The sequence below is a fragment of the Manis javanica genome, chromosome 16, assembly GCF_040802235.1.
Source record: "Manis javanica isolate MJ-LG chromosome 16, MJ_LKY, whole genome shotgun sequence".
Classification (NCBI taxonomy): Eukaryota; Metazoa; Chordata; class Mammalia; order Pholidota; family Manidae; genus Manis; species Manis javanica.
In genome coordinates, this window is record NC_133171.1 from 46,520,079 (window position 1) to 46,544,981 (window position 24,903).

Below are 24,903 nucleotides of genomic sequence, written 5' to 3' on the forward strand. Positions count from 1 at the left end.
AATTTGGAGTAGGGCCCTGGAGATCAGAGTCCACCCCAAGCCCTTCCTCTTGGTGAAAGGTGACAGCCAACAGGGTGAGGTTTGTTCAAGTTCAAGGCGGCTGAAGCCTCCTGCCTCCTTCCCCCACCCCCTGACCCTCTATCTCTCCACTTGCCTAGGTCTTAGCTGCGGGGGGGCGGGGCGCGGGGAGTACAGGTAGGCTCTATCCGTTGATCTGGAATTTGTTCCTCACCCCATCCCTGAGCCAGCAGAAGACTAGCCCCAGGCCCCTGCCCAACCAGACGTCCACTGCATCCAATGATGGGTTAAGAAAGAGGAAGGTGAAAGAAAGCAGGCGAGGCGCAGGTTCCTGGAAGGCGTCTTTAATCAGGATTTGGTAGTACACAAGCTCTCCGGATTGTCTGCATAAACATAAAGGGACTTAAAAAGGCACAAGATCCCTAGCACAGCGACGCACGACGGCGGGGCGCCTCCCCATTCCCGCCGGCGTGCGGCCTTGTGCGCGTGGGTGCGTGTCCGTGTCCCCCGCCCCCCGTGGCGGTGCCGCGCGTATGCGTGTCGGATTCAAGTGTTGGATTTGTACAGTACTCACAGACTAGGGGCGGGGACTCAGTGCATGCTTTTCCACCGGGCCGGAGCTTCCCAACCTGCTCTGTACACTGAGGACGCACCCCCGGAGAGAGAGGAAGGGAAAACAAAGCGTCCCATCTTCGTGTGTGTGGTTTTGACTTTTTCGTGCATGCTTATGCTGGCCGGGGTCGGGGAATAGTGCAAGCTTATAATACAGTATTATTGCAGTACAAAACGGGTGATGGGGTGACAAGACGGGGGAGGCTCAGGAATAAACCGGCTGGGATTCGGGACCTCCCGGAGGGTCCTCTCACCAACCCCTTCCCATCCCTTGCTCTCCTCAACTCCATGGTTTGGAAGGGTCTCCCGCTGAGAGGGGGATCCTCAGAGTAAAGGAGCTCAGATGGGCCCCAGGGCTGACCTTCCCCAGTCCCATAAGCCTCATCGCTCAGGGGTCAGGGGCAAGTCCTCTCTGCGCTCAATACTGTCAGCCACAAGGGCCCTGAACCCTGCCTCCTCCCCCCACAGAAGCCCCTCCGAGGTCGGGGGTCGACGGAGCAAGTGCAAAGGAAGCAGATGTTGGTCCCTGAGTTTTATTTTTCGGGAGTGGGTAGGAAGAAAACCTGGAAGAAGGGGCAGGCTTGGGGACCCCCAGGGCTCTCAGTAGTGGAGTGGGGTAGAGCATAAGATACCAACGATGGGGTGTGGGCAAAAAAGGGGTGTTGGTGGCTCTGAGAGACTTAGACTCAAAGCTTGGCTCCCCCTCACTCTGGGCTCTTTGGCATCCAAGTGCAAGGCCAATTTTGGGGGGGCACGGGGGGGCAGCCCTGTGGGCGGTGAGGTAACAGGAATCAGGGGTGGGGCGACGGGGGCTCTTCGAGCCTGGAGATTTGGCCAGCTCCCCCTCCCAGCCCCTCGCCTGCACCCCCGTTCTGGAAGCACTGAGGGAGTGCCCCTACAGCAGTCCACGGCCCTCCGGGGCCAGGGCCCCAGTGGCCGCGGGCTGGCGGAGGGGGAAAGCAAACAAAGTTGGCGCGGAGGCGGGGCGGCGGGTAGTGCTGACCTAGGGCAGTCCTTCAGCAGCGGGCAACTCGGCGCGGGGGCAGGACGCCGGGGCTGAAGTCCCTCCGGCCGCGTACGGAGGCGGGGCGCCCAGGCGGGAAGCTCAGGGGACGCGTGTGGCGGGGCTCGGGGCGGGGCCCTCGGAGGCCGGGGGAATACCCTGCTCACGCCGCATAGCAGCTAGTTAAAAAGACGGAAGGTACATTCGTGGTGCGACGGCCGCTGGGACAGGGGCTTGGGGGCGGGATGGAGTGGAAAGTAGTGGTAGGGGGTCCCGTTACAGTTTTAAACTTGTGCGAGGTGGCCGGAAACGTGATCCCTGCGCTCCCCTGAGCTGGGAGCTGCTAGTTTACTGTCCGGAGAGTGGAAGAAGTGTGCGCGCAGCTACGGAGTGAGTGAGTGGGTGAGTGAGTGAGTGTGTGTGTGCAGCTACGGAGAGTGTGTGTGTGTGTGTGTGTGTGTGTGCGCGCGCGCGCAGCTAATCGTGGCAGAATGAACCCCAGCCCCCTCACCCCTACAGCCAGTACAGGTAGAAGGGAGGGTGCATGGTAGGACTGACGGCAGAACCAAGTGGAAGGAGAGGTCTAGGAAGGTTCCCATAGTCCTTTGGGTTTCATTACCCCTTCTCCTCCACTGTTCTCAACTCTACTTGGGGAAGGAGGGGCCACGCTTAGGCTCAGGGGCTCCCTGAGCTGGGAAGCCCACTGGGGTGGTGTGGAGAACGATTTGGGGTATTTGAGGGATGTGGCAGGCTGGGAGCCTCTCCCTTAGGGAGAAGGATGCTTTAAACATTTCAGAGGTTGACCCCAACAGTCCCAGGGGCTCCTCTGTTCCTAATGAGAATAATGCAAACTTTGGAGGCATGTCCCCCAACTTCAGGAGAGTGATCTGCCACACTCCTTGGTACCAAGGATGCCCATGGGGGTGGAATCTCAGTGGAGTTTGGGGTAGGGTGGGGTGGTATTCAGGTCCTTAGAGATCTATGCTTCCATCCTCAGGTAATAAATCAGCCCAAGGACAGCATAGTATACAGCACTCCCTGTGATCCCACAGCCAGGGGCCTCACACCCTCCCTAAACATGGTCCCCTCCCCTGGTCACCCAACATAGACACATTCCAACAGCTCCTTCTGCCCACCCCAGCGGCCCAGGCTTCACCCACCACTGCATGGCCAGACAGCACCACCCCACCCCAGAAAAAGGGACCTAGGCAGAGCAGAGGAGAGAAATAGTAAAGGGTCCTGGGACCCAACCCAGCAGAGAGGACCCCTGGCTTTTCCTGGGATTGGAAGGGCATGCCCACCCCAACTTAGCTGGGGAAGCAAGGGTTCATGTGCCAGCATGGCTCAGAAGTACCATCATTCTCCCTCATGCTGGATAGGGCTATGCTTTTTTTTCCCAAAACTGGAAATGCAAAAGGAGATTGCTAGGTTCGGTGCTAGTGGTTGGGATGAGTGTTGAATGGTTATTGCTGTGACCCAAGCTGTCTTCGGTGCGTGGGGGTATTTGTTCATTACTGAGAACTACTAAAGCATTTTATGCTGTCCTAGAGTCCTGTCCCACAGAGAAAACTCTGGTCTTATGAGGAGGACCCCACTCACCACAAACAAGTCCACTGGCCCACACACACATTCAGGCACACAAACCATATGGTCACCAACATGTACACACAGCACTCACCACACATCTCCACTGGCTGTGAGCTGCCTCTTCTAAGAAGCCCACCTGGTTTGAGTTCCCAGGGAAGAACACTGCTGCCCTTTCAGCACTGCAGCCTTGAACAGAAAGAGCGATGGGGAGGCCTCAGGCTCACAGACGTTGCAAACTGAGTTCAAGGTATGCCAGAAACCGATTTTGTTTTGCTCACATGGTGATTTTTTTTAAAGTTGTTTTTAAAACTTAAGTGCCAATAATTAAAAATCGGGAGATTTCACATAAAAATTGGAAGACAGTGGCAACAACTGGCTGAGCTGAGCATGATGGGGGAGGGGGCCTTCTGCCCCAAACCTGCCCACTTCCTGACACTGCTCCGCTCCTGTTGATGTATGAGTTGGTAACACCTAGCTCAAATCCCCTGGCCCAACTCACCAATGCCACTACTTGCCCCATCTGTGAGCCCGACTCCCAGTACCCCATCAATACAACTGAGGTCAGGGTTTTGAGCAGCTACTTTTTCGCCATAACTCTTACTTCACCCACTAATCTCCAGAGCTGCTATGAGATGCTTGGGGCCATGTGAGATTGAGAAGCTGGGTCCCTGGAGAGACCCCCCATTGGGATGCCATCCCACGACAACATGGGAATGGAAAAGGAAGGAGAATCTGGCTCATAGAAAATTCCCTTCTTTTTAGATAGAATGAGGAGAGCCAACCAGAAAGGACAGTAAATAGAACAATACACAGACTTAAATACTCTAAAACTTCTATCAAACAAGACCTCAATTATTTGGCATTGGCAGGGGTTTTTATATGTAGTTGTAAATTAAATAATCTGATTAGTCCACTAAATGCACATAATAGTGGGATCTACCTCACAGCTATCATGAGGATTAAATGAGTTAATGTTATAAAGTGCTTAGATCACTGCCTAGCACATAATGAGCACTGTGTGCCAGTGACTGTTAAATAAAAGAAAAATAAATAACTAGAAGCCACCTCTATGTGCAGGGTGTGCTTACAAAGTACAAAAACATCATTTTCAAAGTACAACAGAGTGCTGCCGCCTTTGAAAGCTGACCTTGGGAAAGTCATGCACTTTCTCCAGGCAGGGTTATCATGTCTTGGAACATTCTGGTTTCCACTTTGACAAATCCTGCAGGAGAAAGAGCCTGACTACACTGCAGGCTCACACCTTCCCTACCTGGTCTGGGAACTTGAGACAGGCAACTCAGCTCCAATCCGTGCAGGACTCCGAAGAGCTTCATGTGAACTTGATCCAACACATGTGGTTTCAAATGGCCTTAGCTGTTTCCAAAAGTGAAAGCCACCCTCAAAAGATAATAATATTATCAGGATCACCTCCTGCTAGCTCAGAGCTTTATGGCTTACAAGACACTCCTCCACCACGGTGGGGAGCAGAAGGATGTCCCCAAAGAACAAAATATTTTGAATCATGAGCTTACTTTAAAGGACACACCCTCTCCTACAGGTATCAGTTCTGGAGTATGTGTGTGTGTGTTTGAAAATTCAGCTACCTTTAGAATGCGTAACAGGATTCCTTACCTCCAAAGGCTTGGGAAACAGAAATACGTATTTAATGCTAAAAGTCTGAAGCTAGTGCCATCATCTCTGATATGTCACAAGGCACTTTTGGATCTTAGAATACTTCAGGGTCTGGCCACTGAGTGGGAGCTGTGCTCAGGGTTGCACAGTGGAACCTCGGAAAGGGAATGCTGGATAACAGAGTACTCAGTTTCATCTAACCCAGATGCAGGGGCCTTCTCCCACTGCTGCTGACTTTTGGAGTGGCTGATGCACAGACTCCCCTTCACTTTACCCCCTGCCACTAGCTGGGAAGGATGGGAAGAGGGCCTGAGGGTAGGGAGGAGAATGTGGGGCAGTACAGAAGGCAGGGAGTGGGGCTACTGTTCATTCCCCATCCCCACCTTTGTGCTTTGTGTTTTCTGTCCTTTTCCTCAAAGGGTCTACCCTGACCCCTTCTCTGCCTTCTGCCATGGCAGTATATGGAGCCACCCAAAACAGCCTGGAGAGCAACACAGACTTGAACTTGGGGAGGTTCAAAAGTGAACAGCCAGGATGGGGTTGGGGGAGGGGCTTGAGTACTGGTCCAGTAACTGGTCTGGCTTTCATTTCCAGATTGGGAGGGTGCACTTGGCCTAGATATCCTCAAAAAGAAAGAGATTTTGGAGAAAAGAGTGTAGTGGGTGTGGGCATAACTCAAGTGAATGAACCATACCACATTGCTGGCCATGTATGAAGACAGTTCAGCTGAAGGACACTGCTCACCCACTTATGGCACCCCCACCCCCGGCTGGGGCAGGGGTTGTGAGGCCTCTACTTCAGCCAGAGATAGCTGAGGATTGAAAGGAGTTGAGTTGGGAGGGAGGCAGAGATCAAAAAGAGAAAAGGGTAGAGAGAGGAGCCAGAATGAGAGTAGGTACATAGGAAACTACCAGGAACTGCACAAATAATCTTTCTGACTTCCTAACACACACACACACACACACATGCACACTCATGCACACCCACACATAAGGCTGCAGCACTGCAACTTTAGTGGGTGCCATTCACATTAGAGTCTATGTAAGTGGCATGCCCTGAAATTGTGCAGTGCACAGCCTGAGCATCCATCCATGGCAGCCCTGCCACATGCACAAATGTTCATACAAAAGCACACTCATAATCACAAGATGCACACAAGCACATACAAAGATACAGTCTCATGGCAATAAATGTTTTCCAAACCTTCAGGCCTCCTCCCTTCCTATATAGGCACTGCCCTCCCTGGTGCCCTCTTCACCACTACCCCATTACCCAGGAGAACAGAGGTGCTGGCTGACATGGACAGGAGGTCAGGAAATGAACCGTGGGGATCCCTACAGTGACAAGTTGGGGGCTGAGAAATGGACATTCTGGCATCCTGACCCCCTACCCATCTCCAGATCCCCATCTGATCTGCCTATACTGTGTTCTGCCTTCACCACAGTCCCTGGCCCAGCTGGCTTGGCTGAGCACCTATAGGAAGGAGTAATCCTCTGAGAAGGGCAGTGGTGGGGCTGCTGCTGGCAGAAATTTATGCTGAGCTCTCAGGTCCTGCAGCATTCTTGACAACCACCCTTTCTGCCACTGCTTCTAGACTAGCTCCCATCACCCCTAGGTTCCAGAGCCCTCTCAGCAGTAGATCTGAGGCCCCTCTTCATCCATCCTCAGCTCCAATCCCACTAGTGGGTGATAGCCCATGTGCCTTTGGAGAGGGGCAGCACTCAGTGGACTGAGATGCAAGAGTCAGGAACTCTGTCCTCAGTGGCAACGGCATGGCAAAGGCCCAGTGGGTCACAGGGCTGCTTCCCCCGTATCTTCAAGTATAGAGGCACTCCCCTCCAAACCTTGAACCTGGTTGGCCAGGCTCCCACCTCAAGGCTTGCACCACAAGACAGACAGACACTCACATCCCAAGGAGAGGGTCCCAGTCTTCTGACACTCCCCTCAGGGATGGGCCAAGCCCAGACATGCCAAGAGATCACAGATTAAACAGAATAAACCCTGTGCCAGTCTAACTCTGACCCAGCATGCCTCATTTCCCTAACACCTTGGTTTCCACTGGCCTCTAGAGCCACAGGTGGCCCCAGCTGATGCCCCTGTCCTGTCTTGGAAACTGCACCAACAGCCCCACCCCTCCCGCACCACGTGGCTGGCACCAAGCAAAGGGACTGATGTGGGGTGGGGATATTACAGTACCTTGGGCCAACGTTAATGGGGGCCATATTGCCTGATGCGGTGGAGTGGGGTGTGTGAGTGAATGATTATTGCGTCCTGGGAAGGAACCATGGTCTCTGCCTGCTCCCCCCCCACCTGCCCCCTCCAGGAGGGGGGGGGGCCCAGCCTAGGTCTTGTGGGTGAAGCGGGCCCACACCTGCTGTAGCTGGGACCGCGAGATGCGGAGCACCGAGGGCACGAGTCTGTGGTTGCCAGCGGCGAGGGGCGCGTGGCGTCGGTGGGGCGCCCGCACGGGGCTGCTCTCCGCCGAGCGGCTGCGCTGAATGAGGGAACCGGAGGAGCCCGAGGAGCCGCCGCCGCCGGGGTGAGGGTAATGCTCGGTCTCCAGCGTGGAGGAGGAGAACACGGAGGACGCCAGTCGTCGCAGGGGGCTGTACCGCGGGAGGGAGTGCCCCGAGAGTCTGTCCTCCTCCAACTGAAAGAGACCAAGAAAGTGGAGGGAAAAGAGGCGTCAGGCACAGACTCGACAGCTCCATCTCGGGGACCACCCACCGCTCACAGCCCCTGCGGCGCTGGCGTCCTAGGCAGGTGGGCAGGGTCAGGCAGTGTGTGGGGGGGTGCACAGCGCCCCCCGTCCAGCTGCAGAACCTAGGCTCCGGCCTCCAGCGCCCTTCCCCCTCCTTGTCCTCTCTGGCACTTCTCACACCACGGCCTCCTTGCAGAGACCTTGGTCACTCACCTCCTCAGGGAAGCCTTCCTGGCTTAGCCCCACCTAGCTCAGCGTTCCCTCTGGGGGGTGGCGGGGGGAGATCCTCCCCCTCAGGAAGGCCCCTCTGCAACTGTTACCTGCCATGTGTTGGCAGCTGATTGCCATCTGCTTTCCAGCTGGACTCCATTCTCCTCCTGAATTCTGGAGAACATTCCCTGCACACCCCCTACCTGGGCACCCCTGCCCCCATCACCTGGTGGGGCCATAGGGTCTTAACGACAGAGTGTAGTAGAAGGGTAGGACTCTGGAGCCCCACCACTCATATTTGAACCTCAGCTCCACCACTTACTACCTCAAACAAGCTACCTCACTTCTCCATGCCTCAACTTCCTCACCTGTGAAATGGGGGCAACAGTGGTTCCCAGCCATAGGTTGTTGTGAGGATTACATGTTATTAGAACAGTACCTGCCATGGAGTAAATGCTGTGCCAGGTAAGCTGTGTGGTTACCCTTCAAATCACTCTTGGGAATGAGGAACGGGATAGAGGAATGGAGGGCGGTGGCAAATTAAAATCATTTCTCCACGAAGTGTTTTTCTCCCCATTCTCTCCAAGGCTGAGCCACAAGGCAGCCCATGGGAGGGGCTTGGCCACCTCGCTGCCGTCAGGAAGAATCCCACCTTGTGCCCTCCTGCCTCGTGCCCTCAGAGGGAAGGGAAAGTGGACTGAGTGTCTCCAGCATGTGGGGGCTGGAAGTGGTGGCTTGGGCGTCACCAAACCTTTCCCATCCTGACCCCTAGCTCTTCCTGGGGCTGAGGCCAGTGTAGATAGATTTTGGTGGGGTAGTGGGGACTGGCTGGGCCAGCTGCTAGAGGCTAAAAGCCCAGGGGGCCTGGGACACTCAGCTCCAGTGTCTCCCCTTGCATATGTCAAGTGGGGACACAAGGATTCAGCATGGAACCTCCAGCAGAGAAGGGAGGAGAAAGAATTGGCTGATGGGATTGTCTCTGCCCCTACCCTCCTTTGCCTTCCAGCTTCTTTTTGGCCAAGTGTAGGATTCTTCTGAGCTGGTCCCTTCTGTGCTGAGGGTTAGGGGTCTGAGGACCACCCAGGGATATCAAGGGACAGACACACCCACAGTTGCCCACTCCCCTTGGAATAGCTCAAGGTTAACACCCCAGCCAGTTTGGTCAGCTACCAGGGGGATTTGATCCTATTCCTTCACACCAGATACTACCTGTGGCCACCTACTTGTCCTCAAGGCCCAGCTGGAGTACCACCTCTGTGAGGCAAGCCAGCTTTCTGGGCAGTCTCCTTGCTCCCAGCAGAGAAGAGATTCTCTGCGATCTCGCTTATGGCCCTTGATCATAAACATCCATGTTTACACCTTTCAATCCATACCTTACCCCTCCTGACTGTCCGAAAGGGCAGGACTATGAAGCCTTATTTATCTTTGTCCCACTTCCCTAGCGCAATGCCTGGCACGTGGCAGAGAAATGTCCTAGTGGCTGCCAAACAAAAGTCCATGTACTCAGGGAACGCTGACCTGCTGGGTTATCAGCCAGACAATGGGCAAAGGGTGGCAAACATCCCTTCCCCAAATCACACACTCTTGCTGCTTTCCCCTCTGCCCTTGGTTTCCCAGCCACTTTTAAGTTGCACCTTTAAGTTCCCTAGAAAAAAAAGTGAGGTGTGTGTAAAGAAAATTTAAAATGCACACCAAAGAACAATAGATGCTCTCAGATTGTGCCTGGTTCCACATTATCCTCATCCCTGCTCCCCATAGGGGCAGCTGACATATCTTTAATGACTGCTACTTTGAGGAATTCACACATCAGCACTGAGCAGTCAGGGTGAAGTCTAGGAGGGGATTCCTTGCAGAAAGGTGGCAGGGTAGGGAGTCTCTATAGAGGCTTCCGGCCTGCTCTGAGCCACTTAATCCAGTTATGGGGGGTGTGCACAAACTGTGGTGCCAGTGTGCAGCCAGGTTTGGGAGCCCTCACACAGGCAGGGCTCAGGATTCCCTCCAGACCAAAGGATGACAGAAAAACACGCCAGTCCATTTCTGCTTCTTCTCCTGCCCTTGAGGAAAGAGGGTCTCTGCTTCACCAAGTTGTACTGAAATACAGAGCCAAACAGGCCAAACCCATGTGCTCACACATGGACAAGCACAGAGGGCATCACGCACACTGACATGCTCACAGGCACACCTGCTGATGTGGCCTGGCCAGTGACCACACACACAAGCGTGCATGCAACACACACACACACCCCAGCTCTCTGACATGAACCTTCTGCTCTCTCTGTCCAGTTTGCTCCTGTCCTAACCACACAGGCCTCAGACTGAGTGGTTCAGAGCACAACCTGGAGCCAGCTGCCTGAGTTCAAGTTCTGACTCTAACATTTCCCAGCTGGTGACCCTGGGCTAAAGACTTAGCTCCTGTGAGCCTCAGTCTCCTTACCTTTTAAGTGGGGGTTGCCTATTCCCATTGTTGATGTGATGACTACTCATGTAAGATACAGAAGTGCCCAGAATTGTGCCAGCTATTATTAGTCCTTAGAATTATTGCTGTGATTGTTATGATCCTTCCAGCTCCAACATTCCAGGCTTTTGTAGTTCTCTACACACTGAAAGGCCCAGTTCATCCTCCACACAGACGGGTTGATGTGGACGCCCACATGGATGTACACATCTATGGGCACACCAACACACCAATGCTACACCAACAGAAATGCACACACAGTCGTGGTATACTAACCAACCTGGCTTCTATATGCTGCAGGAAAGCCAAGGCCCATGAACACTAAACACCCCTCCAGACACACACAACTCATGTCTGGCTGAGATGGGCAGCACTGGCCCATGTCAAGAGCAGGTCCTGAACCCAAGACGGACTGACTGTACAACAGGCCTGTGCCCTCTCCCCCAAATCTCTCTCCTTACCCCCTTGGCTGTATTTTTCCCAATGTAAGGATGACTCTCAGGACACAGGTGGGAATCTGAAGGTGAGAAAAACCTCTCAGATAACTCAGCTCCATTACTCTGAGACCTGACTGGCCTACAGTCACCAGCAAAGGGCCAGCAGAGCCCAGGTCCAGAACCTAGACGTCCTACCTTTAATTCTGGGCTTTTTCTCTACCCTACACCACCACTGCCTGTCTTCTTTCAAGACTGCACTTCCTGTGGGCATAACCTATTGTGCATATGATCTCTGATGCCTCTGTCCCCAGTATGGTATAGATGCTCAGTCCATGTGGAATGCCTAGGTGGTGAATTATTAAATCCATGCATGCATGAATGAATGAGAGGGGGGCAAGGGAGCCCCAAACAGATCTTGCTCTTTCTCCTGCTTCCCAAATGCTGGTCCTGGTGCGAACAATGTCCAGGTCTGCAACACAGTTGTGCTAGCTCACACCCTGCTCTGGCTGAGCCTTCACCTCAGGCCTGCTAGGATCTCTCTGGGTGGGGGCTCATGGTCCCCATTTTTGAGCCCCCAGTTTTCCAGAGTCCTGGGAAATGTGGGGACATACATCTCTTGGTTCAGAGGTCCTCTTTTCTAGACACAGGGATGGAGCCTGAATACAGCCCTGCTTGGAGCTTCTCTTGTCCAGGGCACCTGAGTGCCCCCAGGTTGAGCCTCCCGATCTGAACATGCAGCAGAACTGGCTCCAGCCCTGCATGCTGGCATCTCCCAGAGCACCTGGGTGTATGCCCACCACATGGGACAGTCGAACGGAATGCAGCACAGCCCTTCCTTGGCCCTCCCCAGCCCTCCCCAGCTCCCAGCTTAAGGGAACACGGACCTCATCCAGCACTCAGAGCAAGAGCTGATGCCACTTCCTGGCTCAGAGGTCAGCCTCTGCCCCATGCAGAGAAACCAGGCCAATGGCCTTCTGCCTTCGGCTGACACCCCATCCTTGTCAGAAGAAAATAACCAAAATGCCATGAGACATGCTGCAGACCCTCAACCCAGTGTACGCGAGTCGGCCACCCTCTGGCCCCTCCCTGCCCTGCCATCCCTGTCCTTCAGTCCTCCCATATGAGAAGGTGTCCCTGCACATCCCCAGCATACCTGCCCCTGTGCCCACTCGGGGGCCCTCTTGCCTTGGCTCTGCTTCTCCCCACTGCGGTTTGTCCATCCTGGCTTGTCTGCCCTGACGGCAGGAAGCCCCCTGCCCTCCCTGCAGCCCTGCCCCCCTCCAGCTGCTCCTTCCCTGATGCCCAGGGACCTCTCCCCGGCTGCTCCTCTCACACTCTGGCTCTTTTTTCTGTCTTTCCTGAGGGCTCCTTTTCCTCTTACCCCTCAGCTGTGAGTGTTCCCCAGATGTGTGCTCCTCCTGGGGCCCCTCCCACCCCACACAGTCCTCTTGGGTGACATCACCCACTCCTGTGGCTTCCCAGATCCCCCAATCCGTATCTCCGATCGAGATCTCTCTCCTGAGCCCTGATGCCTCCACATGAGCATCCCATAGCTACCAGGAGGTCACTCTGTCCGTCTGAATCCAAGCTCCCTTCAAAGCCATTCAGTGACACACCACCATCCACCCAGATGCCATCAGCCAAGACCCCCTTGGCTCTGTCACAGACCCTCAATACTCTCCCCAACACCTCTTGGCTTGGTGCACCTTGCCCCACGTTCAGAGCCCCGACCTTGTTCCAAGCCACCAGGGCATTGTCCCGCTGGCACTGCCGTGCAGCCTCAAGCTTACAGTTCTGTGCCCCTTCGATCCATTTTCCACACAACAGTCAAAGGGATCATTTAAAAGTATTAATGAAATCATGTTGCACCCGTTTAAAAATCATCAATGGCTCACCAAACCTTTAAAATCAAGCCCTAACCCCTTGGCACAGCCCCAAGGCCCTCCAGGACAAGGCCCCAGGATCTACCTCGCAGCCTCACCTGCTGCCACATGCAGTCAGTGCAGGGCTTCCCGACTGCCATCTCCAGGCCCTTACACGAACTGTCCCCTTGGCCCGGGAGGCCCCTCTCCTGCTTACACCTGGCTGACACTGCTCATAGTGAAAGACTCAACTCAGAACTTGGAGGGTACTTCCTCTGGGAAGCCTTGCCTCCTCCACAAGCATGGTTTTGAACCCTTAAACCTGCCTACCTTCATCACAGCCTGCAGCTGTTGGGAGCTAGTTGGTAGCCCCCATAGCACACACGTGCCAGGACTGTGGGTGTCCGGGAACAGGGAGTGGGGTGCAAGCCCAACCTTACCTGTCTCTGAGGGCCTGTGGGATCCGACTCTCTCCGTCGAGGGTGTGGTCCCAAGTACAGGGGTGAGTGGGAAGGGCTGCCAGGCGTTGGGGGCTGTGATGTCTCTGACCGGCCATCAGCCTGGCTCAGCTGGGGTGGTGGGGGCTGGGGTGGCACCTGCCGAGGGTCCTCCTCAGCCAGCGTCTGCATGCTGCGCCCCCAGGGCCGGGTCGCAGCCTCTGCCCCTGGCCGCCGCCGTTCCTCGCCCTCCTCAGGCAGCGGCCGCAGCTCCTCTGGCTCCTCATCTGTGGTGCCCGATGTGCTGGGCTCAGCCCCCGGGGGGAAGTCCTTGAGCTCTGTCTCCTTGTCAATGATGACCCACTCCTTGCTATCGAAGTCCTCCTCCTCTGCCAGAGGCACTGAGCGGAAGGCATTGCTCAGGGCCTCCTGCTCCACGGAGGCTGACACGTCCATGCGGCCACTGGCCTGCCGGTCAGCGTGACCCGTGTCCACTGAAAGCATCTGGGCCGGCTGCGAGGAGCAGGCCTGGCGTGAGGGTGAGCCCGGCAGATCCATTCGTGACCTGCAAAGCCACCCCATGTGGAGTTCAGTGTCTGACCTGTCTGGACTCCTAAGTGCCCCAAGTAGGTGGCAAGTGGAGCATGATACCTGGAACCTCCTGACCACAGCACCTCTTCCACCCTGAGCCAGGCCCAGTCACCTTCTGAGTTGTCACCCTCCAACCTCACTCCTTAAAAAGATCTCATTCATTCATTCATTCAACATACGTTTTTGATGCTTACTGTGTTCCAGGGATATAAACATGCAGAAAAGAAAATCTGGTACTTATGCCCAAATAACACTCTCCTCTGGACCACTCCAGGGAAACTTGGTCTTCCTAAAGCCAACGTTATGCTCCAGATCCCGGCAAGGGCTCCTCCTGCTGCATCCAGGGCACACGCATCCACCTGGCCCTTGAGTTTGCAGGTGGTTTATCTAGTCTTTCTATCACCACCCTCCAGGCCTGCCTGGCAGGTTTCACCACCCCCACAAACTCCAGTGGCTCCCAGCTCCAGGACAAAATCCATATTCCTTAGTTTGGTGCTCAGTCTGCCAGAGGAAGCTCAGTTTCCCTGTTCCCTAGCCAGATCTATTTCAGATTCACTCGGTTTTCCCCAAAAGGCCCACATACTCACATTTCTGTGCCTTTACACATGCACCCCCCACGTCCCTTTGCAGTCTGACCAACCCCTGGAGGGAGCCTGTCCATCCTGCATGGGGGCTTAGCATCCTCCCAGGGCTCCCTGTGTCCCCTTCTCAACACAGAAGGGAGCATGTGTGTTTATGCATCCTACCTTGGCACATCTTTTCTGTCGTTACCTTAAACTGTTGTGAACTGTGTATGACTTCCAGAGGTTCTCAGCTGGGTTGAGGGAGGGTACCAGCCCCAAGTAAGGGTATGTCTAGTTGCAGGATGCTACCAAGGGAGAATGGTTCTCTCCCAAACGCCAGGGGGCCCCCACTGGGAACCACGGAGGCTTAGCTGCTCCGGGGCTGCGCAAACCCTCACACGAAGGCTGTGGGCAACCGGCTGGCTTCACTCTCTCCAGCATAGGGAGAGGAAGCCACCTGTGGGGCATTCTCAACATACTCCCCCACCCACCATGGCCCTGCCAACTCCTCCCTCTACACAATATTTTTATTGATGTTAATAAGGCTTAAAATAAAAACAGCCAGAGGGAGTCACCTAGGGTCTTACATTTATACTTCATGTAAATGGCTGGTGTCACTTCCTTTCTTGAGAGCATGGCTTGTTTTGATAAAGGAGAGGGAGATGCCAAGGGAAGAGAGGGGCTGAAGGGGGCTGGAGGCGGGTGATCCAAGTCCCACCCGCTTCCTACTTCCTCCCACCCAGAGGCTCCAGAGTTCCCCTGGCCCTTCCGCCCTGCCTATGAGATCCTGAACCTAGAAAATCTAGATTCTAGAAAATCTCTCCACGGCCCTCTCCTTTTCCCCACCATCCCTGAAACAATGGTTCAGCCGAGCCAAGCCAATTTGCTCTTCAGGGCTGTCTTTGTCCAGGGCATTTCCCACCTCTCTTTTCTACTCTTGTCCCTTCCAAACTACTCTTCTTCCTTTGTCCCTGTTTCCTGAACCCTCTGGGCTCCCATGGATGAAAATGTGGTCTTCTGTCCCAGGTGGGCCAGCCTGCATGAGTGTGAGTGTGTGTGAGGGCTGTCAGCTCCCCGAGGGCAAGGCCAGCATCTCTCTGTCCTGGGGTGGCCCAGGGACCAGCATAGGGCACCCCTGTCTCGGGCATCTCCATACTCAAGGGCCGGTGCCCCATCCTAGAGGTGGAGTGCACTTGGGGCAGAATCCGGAGGAGGAGCCGCGGTGGAGGTGGGGGAATGAGGAGGCGCACCACATGGATGTGGGGAAGGGTACCCTCCCCAGAGCTGGGCCTTGGAGATGGCCCCTTTCCTCAATTTGTGTGGGGTGAAGTCCCACCTAGAGCCACGGGAAGGTGGGGGCGTCTCTCAGGGGCCTCTCCCACCAGGCTGTCTCACCCACCAGATCTCAGGTGGGACCTGGCCCTGGTCCCTGACGGCCACTGGCTGCCTTCCCATCCCCCATCCTGAAGGCTTACCTTGGCTCTAAACTTTCCTATCGTCCCTCCCGCCAACCACGTCCCTGACATTCAGATCCCTGAGCCCTGACACCCACAGTGTGGTCTCCCCCTTCTGGAGCCCCTCTCCAGGACCCTCCCCCAAAGCTGAGGGAGCCTAGGCAGGCCCTCGGAGGCATCTGTAACAAGCCCGGAGGGAAAGCGTCCTGGAAGCACCCACTGACCAACTTGCCCTTCAGCTCCCCCCACCGGCCTGGAGGCCCAGCCTATCTCTCCTACAGCCTGCCCCCTGCCCCTCTGCCCTCCCTGAGCTGGCACCCCTGCATCCCCCACCCCTCCAGGCCCTGTCACAGACTCCAACTGAGTCTGACCCCCGGCCCAAGTGTAACCCTCTCAACACCCCAGGGTTCACCATCACCACCCTTCCTCTGGCCTTTCCCCCAGACCAGCCACGAGGAGGCAGAGGGGACTGAGGCCTCTGACCACCCCTGGGCCCCAGACCCACCTCCTCTCGTGCAGCTCCACCCGCCCATCCACTGTGGACAGCCTCTCCGACTCAGGGCTGTTGACCCTCCGGTAGCGCAGAGAACGGACTGGGGTTGTCGGTGAGTCAGGAGGGGCACGCACCGGGGAGCTGGGGACCCCCACACCTCGGCTCTGCTCCTCTTCCACCACACAGGGGGTCTATGGGAGAGGGGAGTTTCAGGAGCTGGGGCTGACGAGGCAGCTGGGGGGCAAGTGGTTCTCCCAGGGTGAGGATGCCATTGGCCCTGAGGTGGGACAAGGCCAGAGAGGCTGGGCAAGCAGCACGGGCTGGGAGAGGGCACTCAGGTGGAATGGGGAGGGGTTCCGGGGCATGGGAACCAGGTGGGAGGGGGAGGTCACGCGCATCCTTCCCCCTGGCTGCAGTTACTTTGCCAATGTTGATCCGGAGTTTGTTCCGGTTGACATCCGTCTCTTCCCAGATTTCGGCCTCAGGCCCCCCAGGGTGGGGGACAAGGTGAGGGCTAGGGCCCAGCCCCTCAGGGGGCCTCCCAGGCAGGATTGGGGGTGCATTCTCCTGGTCACTCAGGTGTTCGCCCTGCAGCACATCCTCGGTGTTCTCCCGGAGCAGGTCCCCTGGCACTGGAGTCACGTTGACCACCCTGGAGGGGCCAGGAGGGGCCATGTGCGAGGCTGGCAAGGGTGCCCTCTCCTACCCCGGAGATGACTGCCACCCACAGCAGTGGGCACAGGCGAGGTCTTGGCATGGAGGCACTCTCCCTAGGCCTGCCACCATCCATGGTTCACAAACCCTGAAACCCTGAGACCAGACCACCCTCAGGCTGGCAGAGTGCTGCCAGGAGACGTGGCTGCCTGGGACAGGCACAGCACTACCTCACTCTTATTTGTTTAGAAGACCCCATTGCTTTCCAGGCCCTGCCAGATTATCAATCCAGTTCACTAGCCATCTTCCCTTCGACCAGGGGAAGAATCACTTTGGTTCCTTGAGCAAGTCTTCACAGAACTCGACACCATGATATTCTGGCAAGTCCTGTTGAGTCTGCTTACTGACGGTGTCCCTGAAGCCCCTGCCCGCATCTCTCCCTGGCTCCTCCCCCGGCTGGGTGGGGAGCCCCTTCTCACCCTAGCCCTTCCCTGAGCCACCTCCATCTGTGTTTATCACCTGCCTGACTTGAATCCAGAGCATTTGGCACTTGGAGGGCGGGGGCTGCAGCTTTTTTCCTCTGAGACCCCAGGGTGCCTGGTGCTCGGGCTCAAGACCTGTTTATATATGTGAGCACTGAGAAACAGACGCACTGTGGGGCTCAGGTAATTTAGCTCAGGACTCTCTGCCCCCCTGTAAGGTCCAAACTCCCAGTGAGGACACCCACTTCATCCCCAGATTGAGGGTAGAGATGTGGCAGAATTTCCTGGGGTTTGAGAACCTTGTTGAGCACCAAGAATGGGAGAAACAGCCAGGCATGTCCAGGCAGGAAGGAAGGAGAGGCCTGGCTTCTCTGGGGACAGCCCCAGGCAGTTGTCCAGCCCCGCACTGGGCCATAGCCCTTCTGAGACTCACCCAAACATGGCTGCCGTCTGCCGCGTGTTCTGCTGGGGAGGGGTAGAGGTGCTCGTGGACAGGAGAGCATCGGTGCCCGCCTTCTCCCAGTCAAAGGCCTCATTCTCGGCGATGCCCCGTTCCTTCATGCTGTTCTCAAACACCGACATGATCAACTGCAGGAAGTGGGGGGGTGGGGGGAGGACAGAGAGGTGACCCCAGAGCTAGTCAGGTGGAAGGGTCAGTTGCTAGGGTTGCAGGGTAAGAGAGGGGCCTTCCAGGACAGGAATTGGCCGACAGGGCACACTGGAAGGAGAAGGGTATATTGATTTTGAATGAAAACGTGCACATGATATGCAAATCAGCATGCAAATTATCATCTTGGTTTTAGCCTCACTAGCTGAACACAAGCCCTCTGCTATCTGTCCCGATTACCATCTGCGGGCTCCTCTGCCATTTCCACCATCTCAGCAGAATCAGCAGCAGCCCAGAACCACAGGCAGTTTCCCAAACCCACCACCTGGGATCACACCACTGCACAGGCCACTTCCTCTGCCTGCAGTGCCCTTCCCGTTAGCCCTCTCCTCTCTCCAAAACCTTCCCTGATTTCCCCTCCCACACAGCTCCCATGGGTGGCACGGTGCATTGGTTTGAAGTGTTCACGTGCCAATTTGCCAACTCTACATTCCCAGCAGCCAGCACAGGGCCCAGTGCAAATGTGCTCATGGCTGTATGGCTTGGGGTTCCCCATGAGGCTGAGCTAGGATTGGGAGGATGGCCTACTACTGGCCCAAGTGAGGCTTCTCTGCTCATAACCAGGGCTTTGGACTCAGGAAGTGCAGGCAGTTAGAGACCCTCTGGCGCCCCAAGGCCATTCTGCTGACATGTCTCTCTTCAGAATGCATGGCAGTTTCTGCTGGCAGGACCCACTGCACCGAGTACCCACTGCATGCCCAACACTGCTGCCCAGTGTGGGCAGCCTGGTGCCTAAACATAGTGCATCCTGAGCACAACATTGCTGATGTCTCTCCCATTTTCCTATCAGCTTTAGTGGGGCCCATACGGTGTGGTGATGGTGCCTTGGGCTTGGAGTCAGAAGATGTGCCTAAGCCCAGCTCTGCTTCTAACCATGCTATCAGGCAGGGCTCCTCATCTATGACATGGGGATAATTATCCCACTTGACAACCTGCAAAGTTTTGGTGTAAAATACTAGTAAGCACTGGCTTCATTAATTGTTAAGTGCTAGAATAATAACAAAAGGAACATACATTTCCACCAAAGGCTTATTTTGAAGCTTAAATGAATTAATGCATGAAAAGCACTGAGAACAGGGCAGCTCACAATAAATCTTAGCTATGACTACTGTTTACGTGAGCACAAGACACTTTCATGCAGTTGGAAGAGCAGGGAGAGATGCTAAGACCAAGGTGGCAGGGGCTCCGGGCCTGGGACCTCAGTGGAATAGGTGCTGCTGGAGAGTCACCCTTAGAGGGGTGTCTGGGGTGCAGAGTCTGGGGACAGACTCCCACCTGGTAATCAGGCTTGGTGAAGTAGTCGAGGCTGGCGATGTGGTCCAGGAATAGATGGAACTCAGAGGGCATGTGCTTCAGCAGCATCCGGTGCTCATATTTCTCCTTGATCATCCCTACCTGCTCCTGGAGGCAAGAGGGCACAGGGAGATGCAGCCCCAGCCCCGCATCCCATCTCCACCTCCTCAGACCCAGCTGCACAGGCCTCACCTTGTCCTTGATCTTTCTCCAGGGCAGCTGGCCCACGGCAAACTCCACCAGCATGTAGAAGAGGGACCACAGGTCATCATGGCGACCCATCTCCTGGAGGGGGAGAAGGGGGCCACCCATCGTTCTCAGGTTCTTCCTTCCTTGGCAGTGGGGGCACCAACTTTCACTGAGGGACACCACTCAGGGAGGTCTGATGCCCAGGCCCTATGTGCAGAGCTGAGGTCTCCCTGAAGACATGGCTCCCTCCCTGAGCCACCAACACATGTAGAATCCCACAGTCCAAACTTCTGTCTGTGCTTTCTCAGCCCACAGGGATTTGTGGTGGGGACAGAGAAGAGGGGACCCAAAAACACAAGGAAGGAGGTGCAGTCAAGAGGGACAACAGCAGCGCCTTCTTCCGATCAGGGTCTCTGTAGTGGCGGCTTCTAGTTCCTGCCCCATACTCCTCTCCCCACCTCCATGACTGCCTGTCCTACTCCTCCTTAGCAGCATACTCTACCCAACTTGTACCCTTCTTGCCCCCATACCCCTCATGCCTAGCTCTGCCACTCACCCGGTTCTTGTGGGCATTGACAGAAGCATAGCGAACAGTCCCTCGAAACCCGGCCACATTCCGAGGCTGCAGAGGGGAGAACACCAGGAACTTCAGCCACTGCCCCGTCCTTGGCCACATCTCAGCTCCGCTGACCACGCCTAACCCTGCCTACTTTAACGTGGGTGGCCTTCCCGTACTACCACCCTCCCAGTTGGCCTGATAAGGAGCAAGCCTGAGACACCAACCCCTGTCCTAAACCTGCCTCCTGACCCTGCTCACTGCCCCTGTGTCCATCCTTGACCAGAGTGGGCAGACAGCTCAGTCGGTGTGGGTGGGGCACCCACAGGGCCTAAGCTAAGGGAAGGAGGGGAGAGGCCAAGTGTGGACCCAGAGTTGGGGGAAGCCGATACCAAACAGGGCTGGGCCCACATAGGCAGCTGCAGGAAAAAAAAGGGTCCCCAGATGAGGGAGTGTGGTAAGGGGCCAGGGGTCCTGTGAGCGGTGATACTCACAGGTCGAACGTCCCCTGTTGTGTTGGTGTACTGCCGGGCCAGCCCAAAGTCCAACATGTAGCACTTCCGGTAGGTGGAGGGCAGCCTGCCCATGGCAAAGTTTGACTGGGGAGGATGGGAGCTGTGAGCCCTGGGGCTCCAACCCCGCCTGGCCCACCTGAAGGGGCACCGAGAAACAGCTCCAATGGGGGACCCTCAGCCCCACGTACACCCATGTAAGAGGAAAATACCAACACACACAGCAGCAGGGCATGGCATCCAGAGGAGGGGCAGCTGTGATGGTCCTCATCTTAGAGATGGGGAACTGAAGGTCAAGTAGCTTAGGGGCTTGTCCAAGGTCACACAGCACGCAGTTACCCAGCCAGAAGTTGAACTGAGGTTTGTCTGCCTCTAAGTCCTTGAAACTCCCCAGCAGAGCCATTTAGATGAGTGTAACTGTCCTGGTCTAGGGCAGCAGGAGACTGGCACCATTCTTGCTATGTGGCATGGGGCCGTTCAACCAACCTTTTGGAGCCTCAATTTTCCCTCCTTTAATTTGGAGGCTTTTTCCTGAACCACGAACTAATGTGCCACAAAATCAGCTACTTGAAACTCCTTACTAAGCCCCAGCTTCCCTCAGTCCTTCTATCCTTCCTGAACCCCTGCACCTTTCCAGGTTCAAGGACTATCCAGGGCAGGGGTAAGGGAGAGGGAGAGAAGAACAGAGGAGCGGGTGTGGGCATGGCCAAGGGATGGGCAGGGGTGTGTGCTCCCCAGAGGCAGGGGAGAGGCTATTCCCCACCCCAGCCAAGGTTCTGGAGAAGAAACCAAGGGACCTAGAGAAGGAGGGTGGGGTGGGGAGGGGGCAGCCCTCACCGGCTTGATGTCACGGTGCAGGAAGCCCACGGAGTGGATAGCCTCAATGGACTCCAGGATCTGCTTGCCCAGACGGAGCGTGGTGCTCAGTGTGAAGGTGCCTCGCGGCTGGCTGCGGCGCAGGTCAGCCAGGTTCCGGCCCTGGGGGTGGGGATGGGGTAGGGGCTGCCCGCTCAGCTGCTATCCTGACCATGGCTGCTGTGATACTCTGCCAGCCACTCCCCACTCCTCCCCTGGGCCAGTCGTCCTTCCCCAGGCCCCACCCCAGGAAATGGGCTGCAGGGACTCACCTGGAGCTGCATCACTACGTAGTTAAACTTCTCGTTTCGGCCACAGCCAATGAACCTGCACACGTGGTCTTTCCCTGAGGGACACAGACAGGGGTCCCCCAACTCCTACTCCTTCCTTACTTCCAACCCTAAGGTGCCTCCTGGTGCACTCTTGATTCTCAGTCCCCCAGCCCTGGCCCCAGCACCACCTCTCCCCCCACCACCCCCTGCCCTTGGTCTCCTCAGTGCTCTGACTCTGGCCCCATGGCCTCTCTTGGCCCCCTGGCTCCGTCACCTCTTCCCTCCCATCCCCCTGCCCTAAGCCCGCACCTTGCAGCTTTTTGAGCACAGCCACCTCCATCTTGAGGACCTGCTTGGGCTGCTGGGCTGACTCCACCTTGAGGGCCACGTTCTCCCTGGTCAGTAGGTCCATGGCCTCGTAGATCTCCCCAAAGCCCCCACCTCCGATCTTTTTCAGCTACAGACATAGGGGACAGGGAATAGGGGACATAGCAGCTCCTCATCCCACCCATTACTGGACCACATCCCTCCCTGATGGGGTGGGGGTTATACTCAAAGGGAAGGACTCTAGGTCTCCCTTCCTTGCCTCATCCATCAGTGCCCACCCACCCCCAACCCTGGGGACAGACAGCTTGGCCCATGGGTGTATAATCCCCCCCCCATACACACACACATACAGGGCCGATGTTGGTGAGTGGGCAGTGGAAAAGACCTCTGTAGGATTCTGAAGAGATAATGGGCTGCCCTGAACCTTTCCTTCTCTGGAAGGACAATGAATATCACACCCTCCATCCCCTGCCTAGACTGAGCCACCTCCATCCAGAAGAAAAACTAATTTCTGGAACCTCCCAGCTTCAGGGTGGATCCCCACTGGAAGCCGGCCCTTCCTGGGGCTGGCAGTCTCCTGAAAGGTGTCACAAGAGGGAAAGAGTCATTAGGGGGGAGCCTTTGGGGGAGGGGCCCCAGCAAAGGCTGCTCTCTGCCTGTGCAGCTACTGAAGCTCACATCACTCCCGAGGCCCCAGCTCAGATGCCAGAGGTGAGCCTCCTCCCGGGAGCGAGGGGGCTGTGGGAGCATGGTGGGAATGGAGGTACAGAGAGCCTCTGTGCATTCCGGGGGCAGTGAGGGAGAGCTGACCCTCTGGGCCCTTCTCCTCCCACCCACAGGCAGCAGTGAGAAGAGGCAGGGGAAGAGCTCCGGCAGGACGACTCTGGGAGATGAGCAAGGCTGAATGGCGGGGTGGGATCAAAGTCATTTCAAGTCAGAGGCCCAGGGTTGTGGAGAGAGAGGGTGCTGCTGGCAATGCTTGTGGGACAAGGGGAGGGGACTGCAGTCTAAGTTGGGGCTTGTTTGGTTTCAGATGCACAGCTCAATTCTCCCCTCCTCGGGGCCTGCCCTCCATGGGTGGCCTGCCCTCTCCAGGCATCCACCAGAGCCCTTCCCCTTGCATTGATTCAGCACTCTGATGCCTAATAAATGTTTAACGGTGGTTGAAACATGGGAATGGAGGCAGGAAGGGGGCAGGGGAGAGCTGAGGACTGGGAGGTCTCAGCAGGTTACAACTGAAAACACTCTAGAAAAGAGAGAAGGGTGAAGAGAGGATTTAGAAGAGAAGTGGAAGGCTGGCTGGGATTTCGAAGGCTCTTATGTCCAGGACCAGACAGGGAAAGACAAACAAGGGACATTGGAGCCCCTCTATTTGAGGCTAAAGCTAAGGTCATACTTGTAGAAGAATTTCAGAACCAGGAGGGGACAGACACAGACTCAAGGGAAGCAATGGCATGTCTTCTTCTGGGGAACTTTAAACTCAGGAGTCATTCTAGTATCTTTTTTATGGTTTGCTAAGTTTGGAAGGAAGGGCAAAGGGGATGGGACAACCACCACATCTGGGGTACTATGCTCCAGACTCACAGATGTCCTCTCAGCTCATCCCCAAAGTCTCCCAACTTCACAGCTGAGGAAGGCCATAGGAGTGGACATTTGGCACAGAAGGAAAACTAGCTTGCTCCAGGTCACCCTGCTAGAAAGTAGTGAAACCAGGTTTCATTTCAATCCAAGCAAGCTGATGCAGAACCCACCCTCTAACCACCAGGTCATGGGAACTGTTGATCCCACTGCAATGAAAAGTCTGAGGGCTGAGATTCAAGCCCCGATCTGCCCGGCTCCAAAATCCTTGCTGGAGATGGTAAGGAGGGCCTGGGGCAGCTAAGACATTTCTGACACCTACCTCACTGCCCTACCCCTTTCATTTCCAAACACAGGCTAGGCTGTTTCTCTTTACTTGGTCTCTCTCACCCTCTCCCACTCATTACAGAACCTCCCTGGGCCCTTGCGGGGGGCCAGGGAGCAGAACATCTGTGTCCACCCACTCACCTCACACCCCCTCCTCCCAGGCCCCACAGCCTGGGCTGCCTTATGGATCAGGCACAGCCTATAACAGTAGTTTTAGGAGGCTATGAAAATGTTTTGATTTCTTTTAAAATCAGAAGGAAAGAAAATGAACTTTAGGTCAAAAAGAAAATTTTAATATGTAATATTAATGCATTCCTCTTTACAACAGTGCAGTCATGATATATAATTTTTCATGCTTTATTATGGAGATGGGGCCCACAAAGGCAAAGTGCCCAGGGCCAGAGGTCATGACACAGCCTGGCCATAGCCCCATAACAGGACTATTCTCTCAACCTCCCTTCACAGGACCCTACTCCTCCCCTCCTAAATTGTTTACAATCCCCTCCCCTGCCAAAGGGCCTCCTGGGCTGGAGGAGTACTAAACACAATAGGACCAGCATTCACTTAGGAAAAAGGAAATCTACTTCTTTGGCCCAGCTCTGGGTGACCTGGTGGGTGAGTTTCTTAAATTCGCTGAGCCTCCACTTTTTTTCTCATTTGTCAAATGAGAAAGTTGGACTAGAACCGGCCACAAAGATGCCAAAGCTGAGCATCTGTACTAGACTAGTCCTTGAACTCCATGGTCCTGATTCTTAGATAGGCTAATTCTCGGGAAGCGATTTAGTTTGGTGACAGCCAGTCAGCCCTGGTTCCACCTCCCAGTCATGAGAACTTGGCAGGCTAGCTAATCACTGTGCTTCAGTTTCCACAGCTGTAAAATGGGGATAATAACAGAATCGACTCCCTTGGTTGTTGAGGTAATACATATAAACATTTTGCACAGCATTTGGCAACAGTAAGCGCTCAAAACAAATGCTAAGTTATTATTGTTGTTGTTTGCTATTCTGATTTTGAGAAGCACTCCTCAAGAAAAATAAAATGTTATTAGTTTTAAATACTCCAGCTAGTGCCACTGATTCTCATTTTCTCCTGGCCACAGCCCGCCTCTGGGCAGCTTGTTCTTGGTTCTTGAGCTC

General features: G+C 55.4%; 1 protein-coding gene across 4 annotated transcripts in view; it reads right to left on the reverse strand.

Moving 5' to 3' along the window:
* TTBK1 (tau tubulin kinase 1) overlaps window positions 1–24,903 on the reverse strand; it is a 40,363-nt gene that overhangs the window by 10,570 nt on the left and 4,890 nt on the right. For 2 of the 4 annotated variants that reach the window (XR_012126050.1, XM_037004254.2), the window contains exons 3-14: window positions 21,845–21,992; window positions 21,536–21,609; window positions 21,246–21,386; window positions 20,391–20,495; window positions 19,897–19,962; window positions 19,344–19,436; window positions 19,134–19,259; window positions 17,625–17,779; window positions 16,476–16,707; window positions 16,068–16,246; window positions 12,958–13,519; window positions 7,224–7,502 (exon numbers count right to left, since the gene is read on the reverse strand). Coding sequence is in view for 3 of the 4 variants with exons in the window: in XM_037004254.2 (XP_036860149.2) it covers window positions 7,224–7,502; window positions 12,958–13,519; window positions 16,068–16,246; window positions 16,476–16,707; window positions 17,625–17,779; window positions 19,134–19,259; window positions 19,344–19,436; window positions 19,897–19,962; window positions 20,391–20,495; window positions 21,246–21,386; window positions 21,536–21,609; window positions 21,845–21,992 (2,160 nt within the window). In the remaining variant the exon portion in view is untranslated. Of the gene's footprint in view, window positions 1–7,223; window positions 7,503–12,957; window positions 13,520–16,067; window positions 16,247–16,475; window positions 16,708–17,624; window positions 17,780–19,133; window positions 19,260–19,343; window positions 19,437–19,896; window positions 19,963–20,390; window positions 20,548–21,245; window positions 21,387–21,535; window positions 21,610–21,844; window positions 21,993–24,903 lie in introns of those variants that run through there. The other 2 variants (XM_037004255.2, XM_073224181.1) reach the window with 2 other exon arrangements.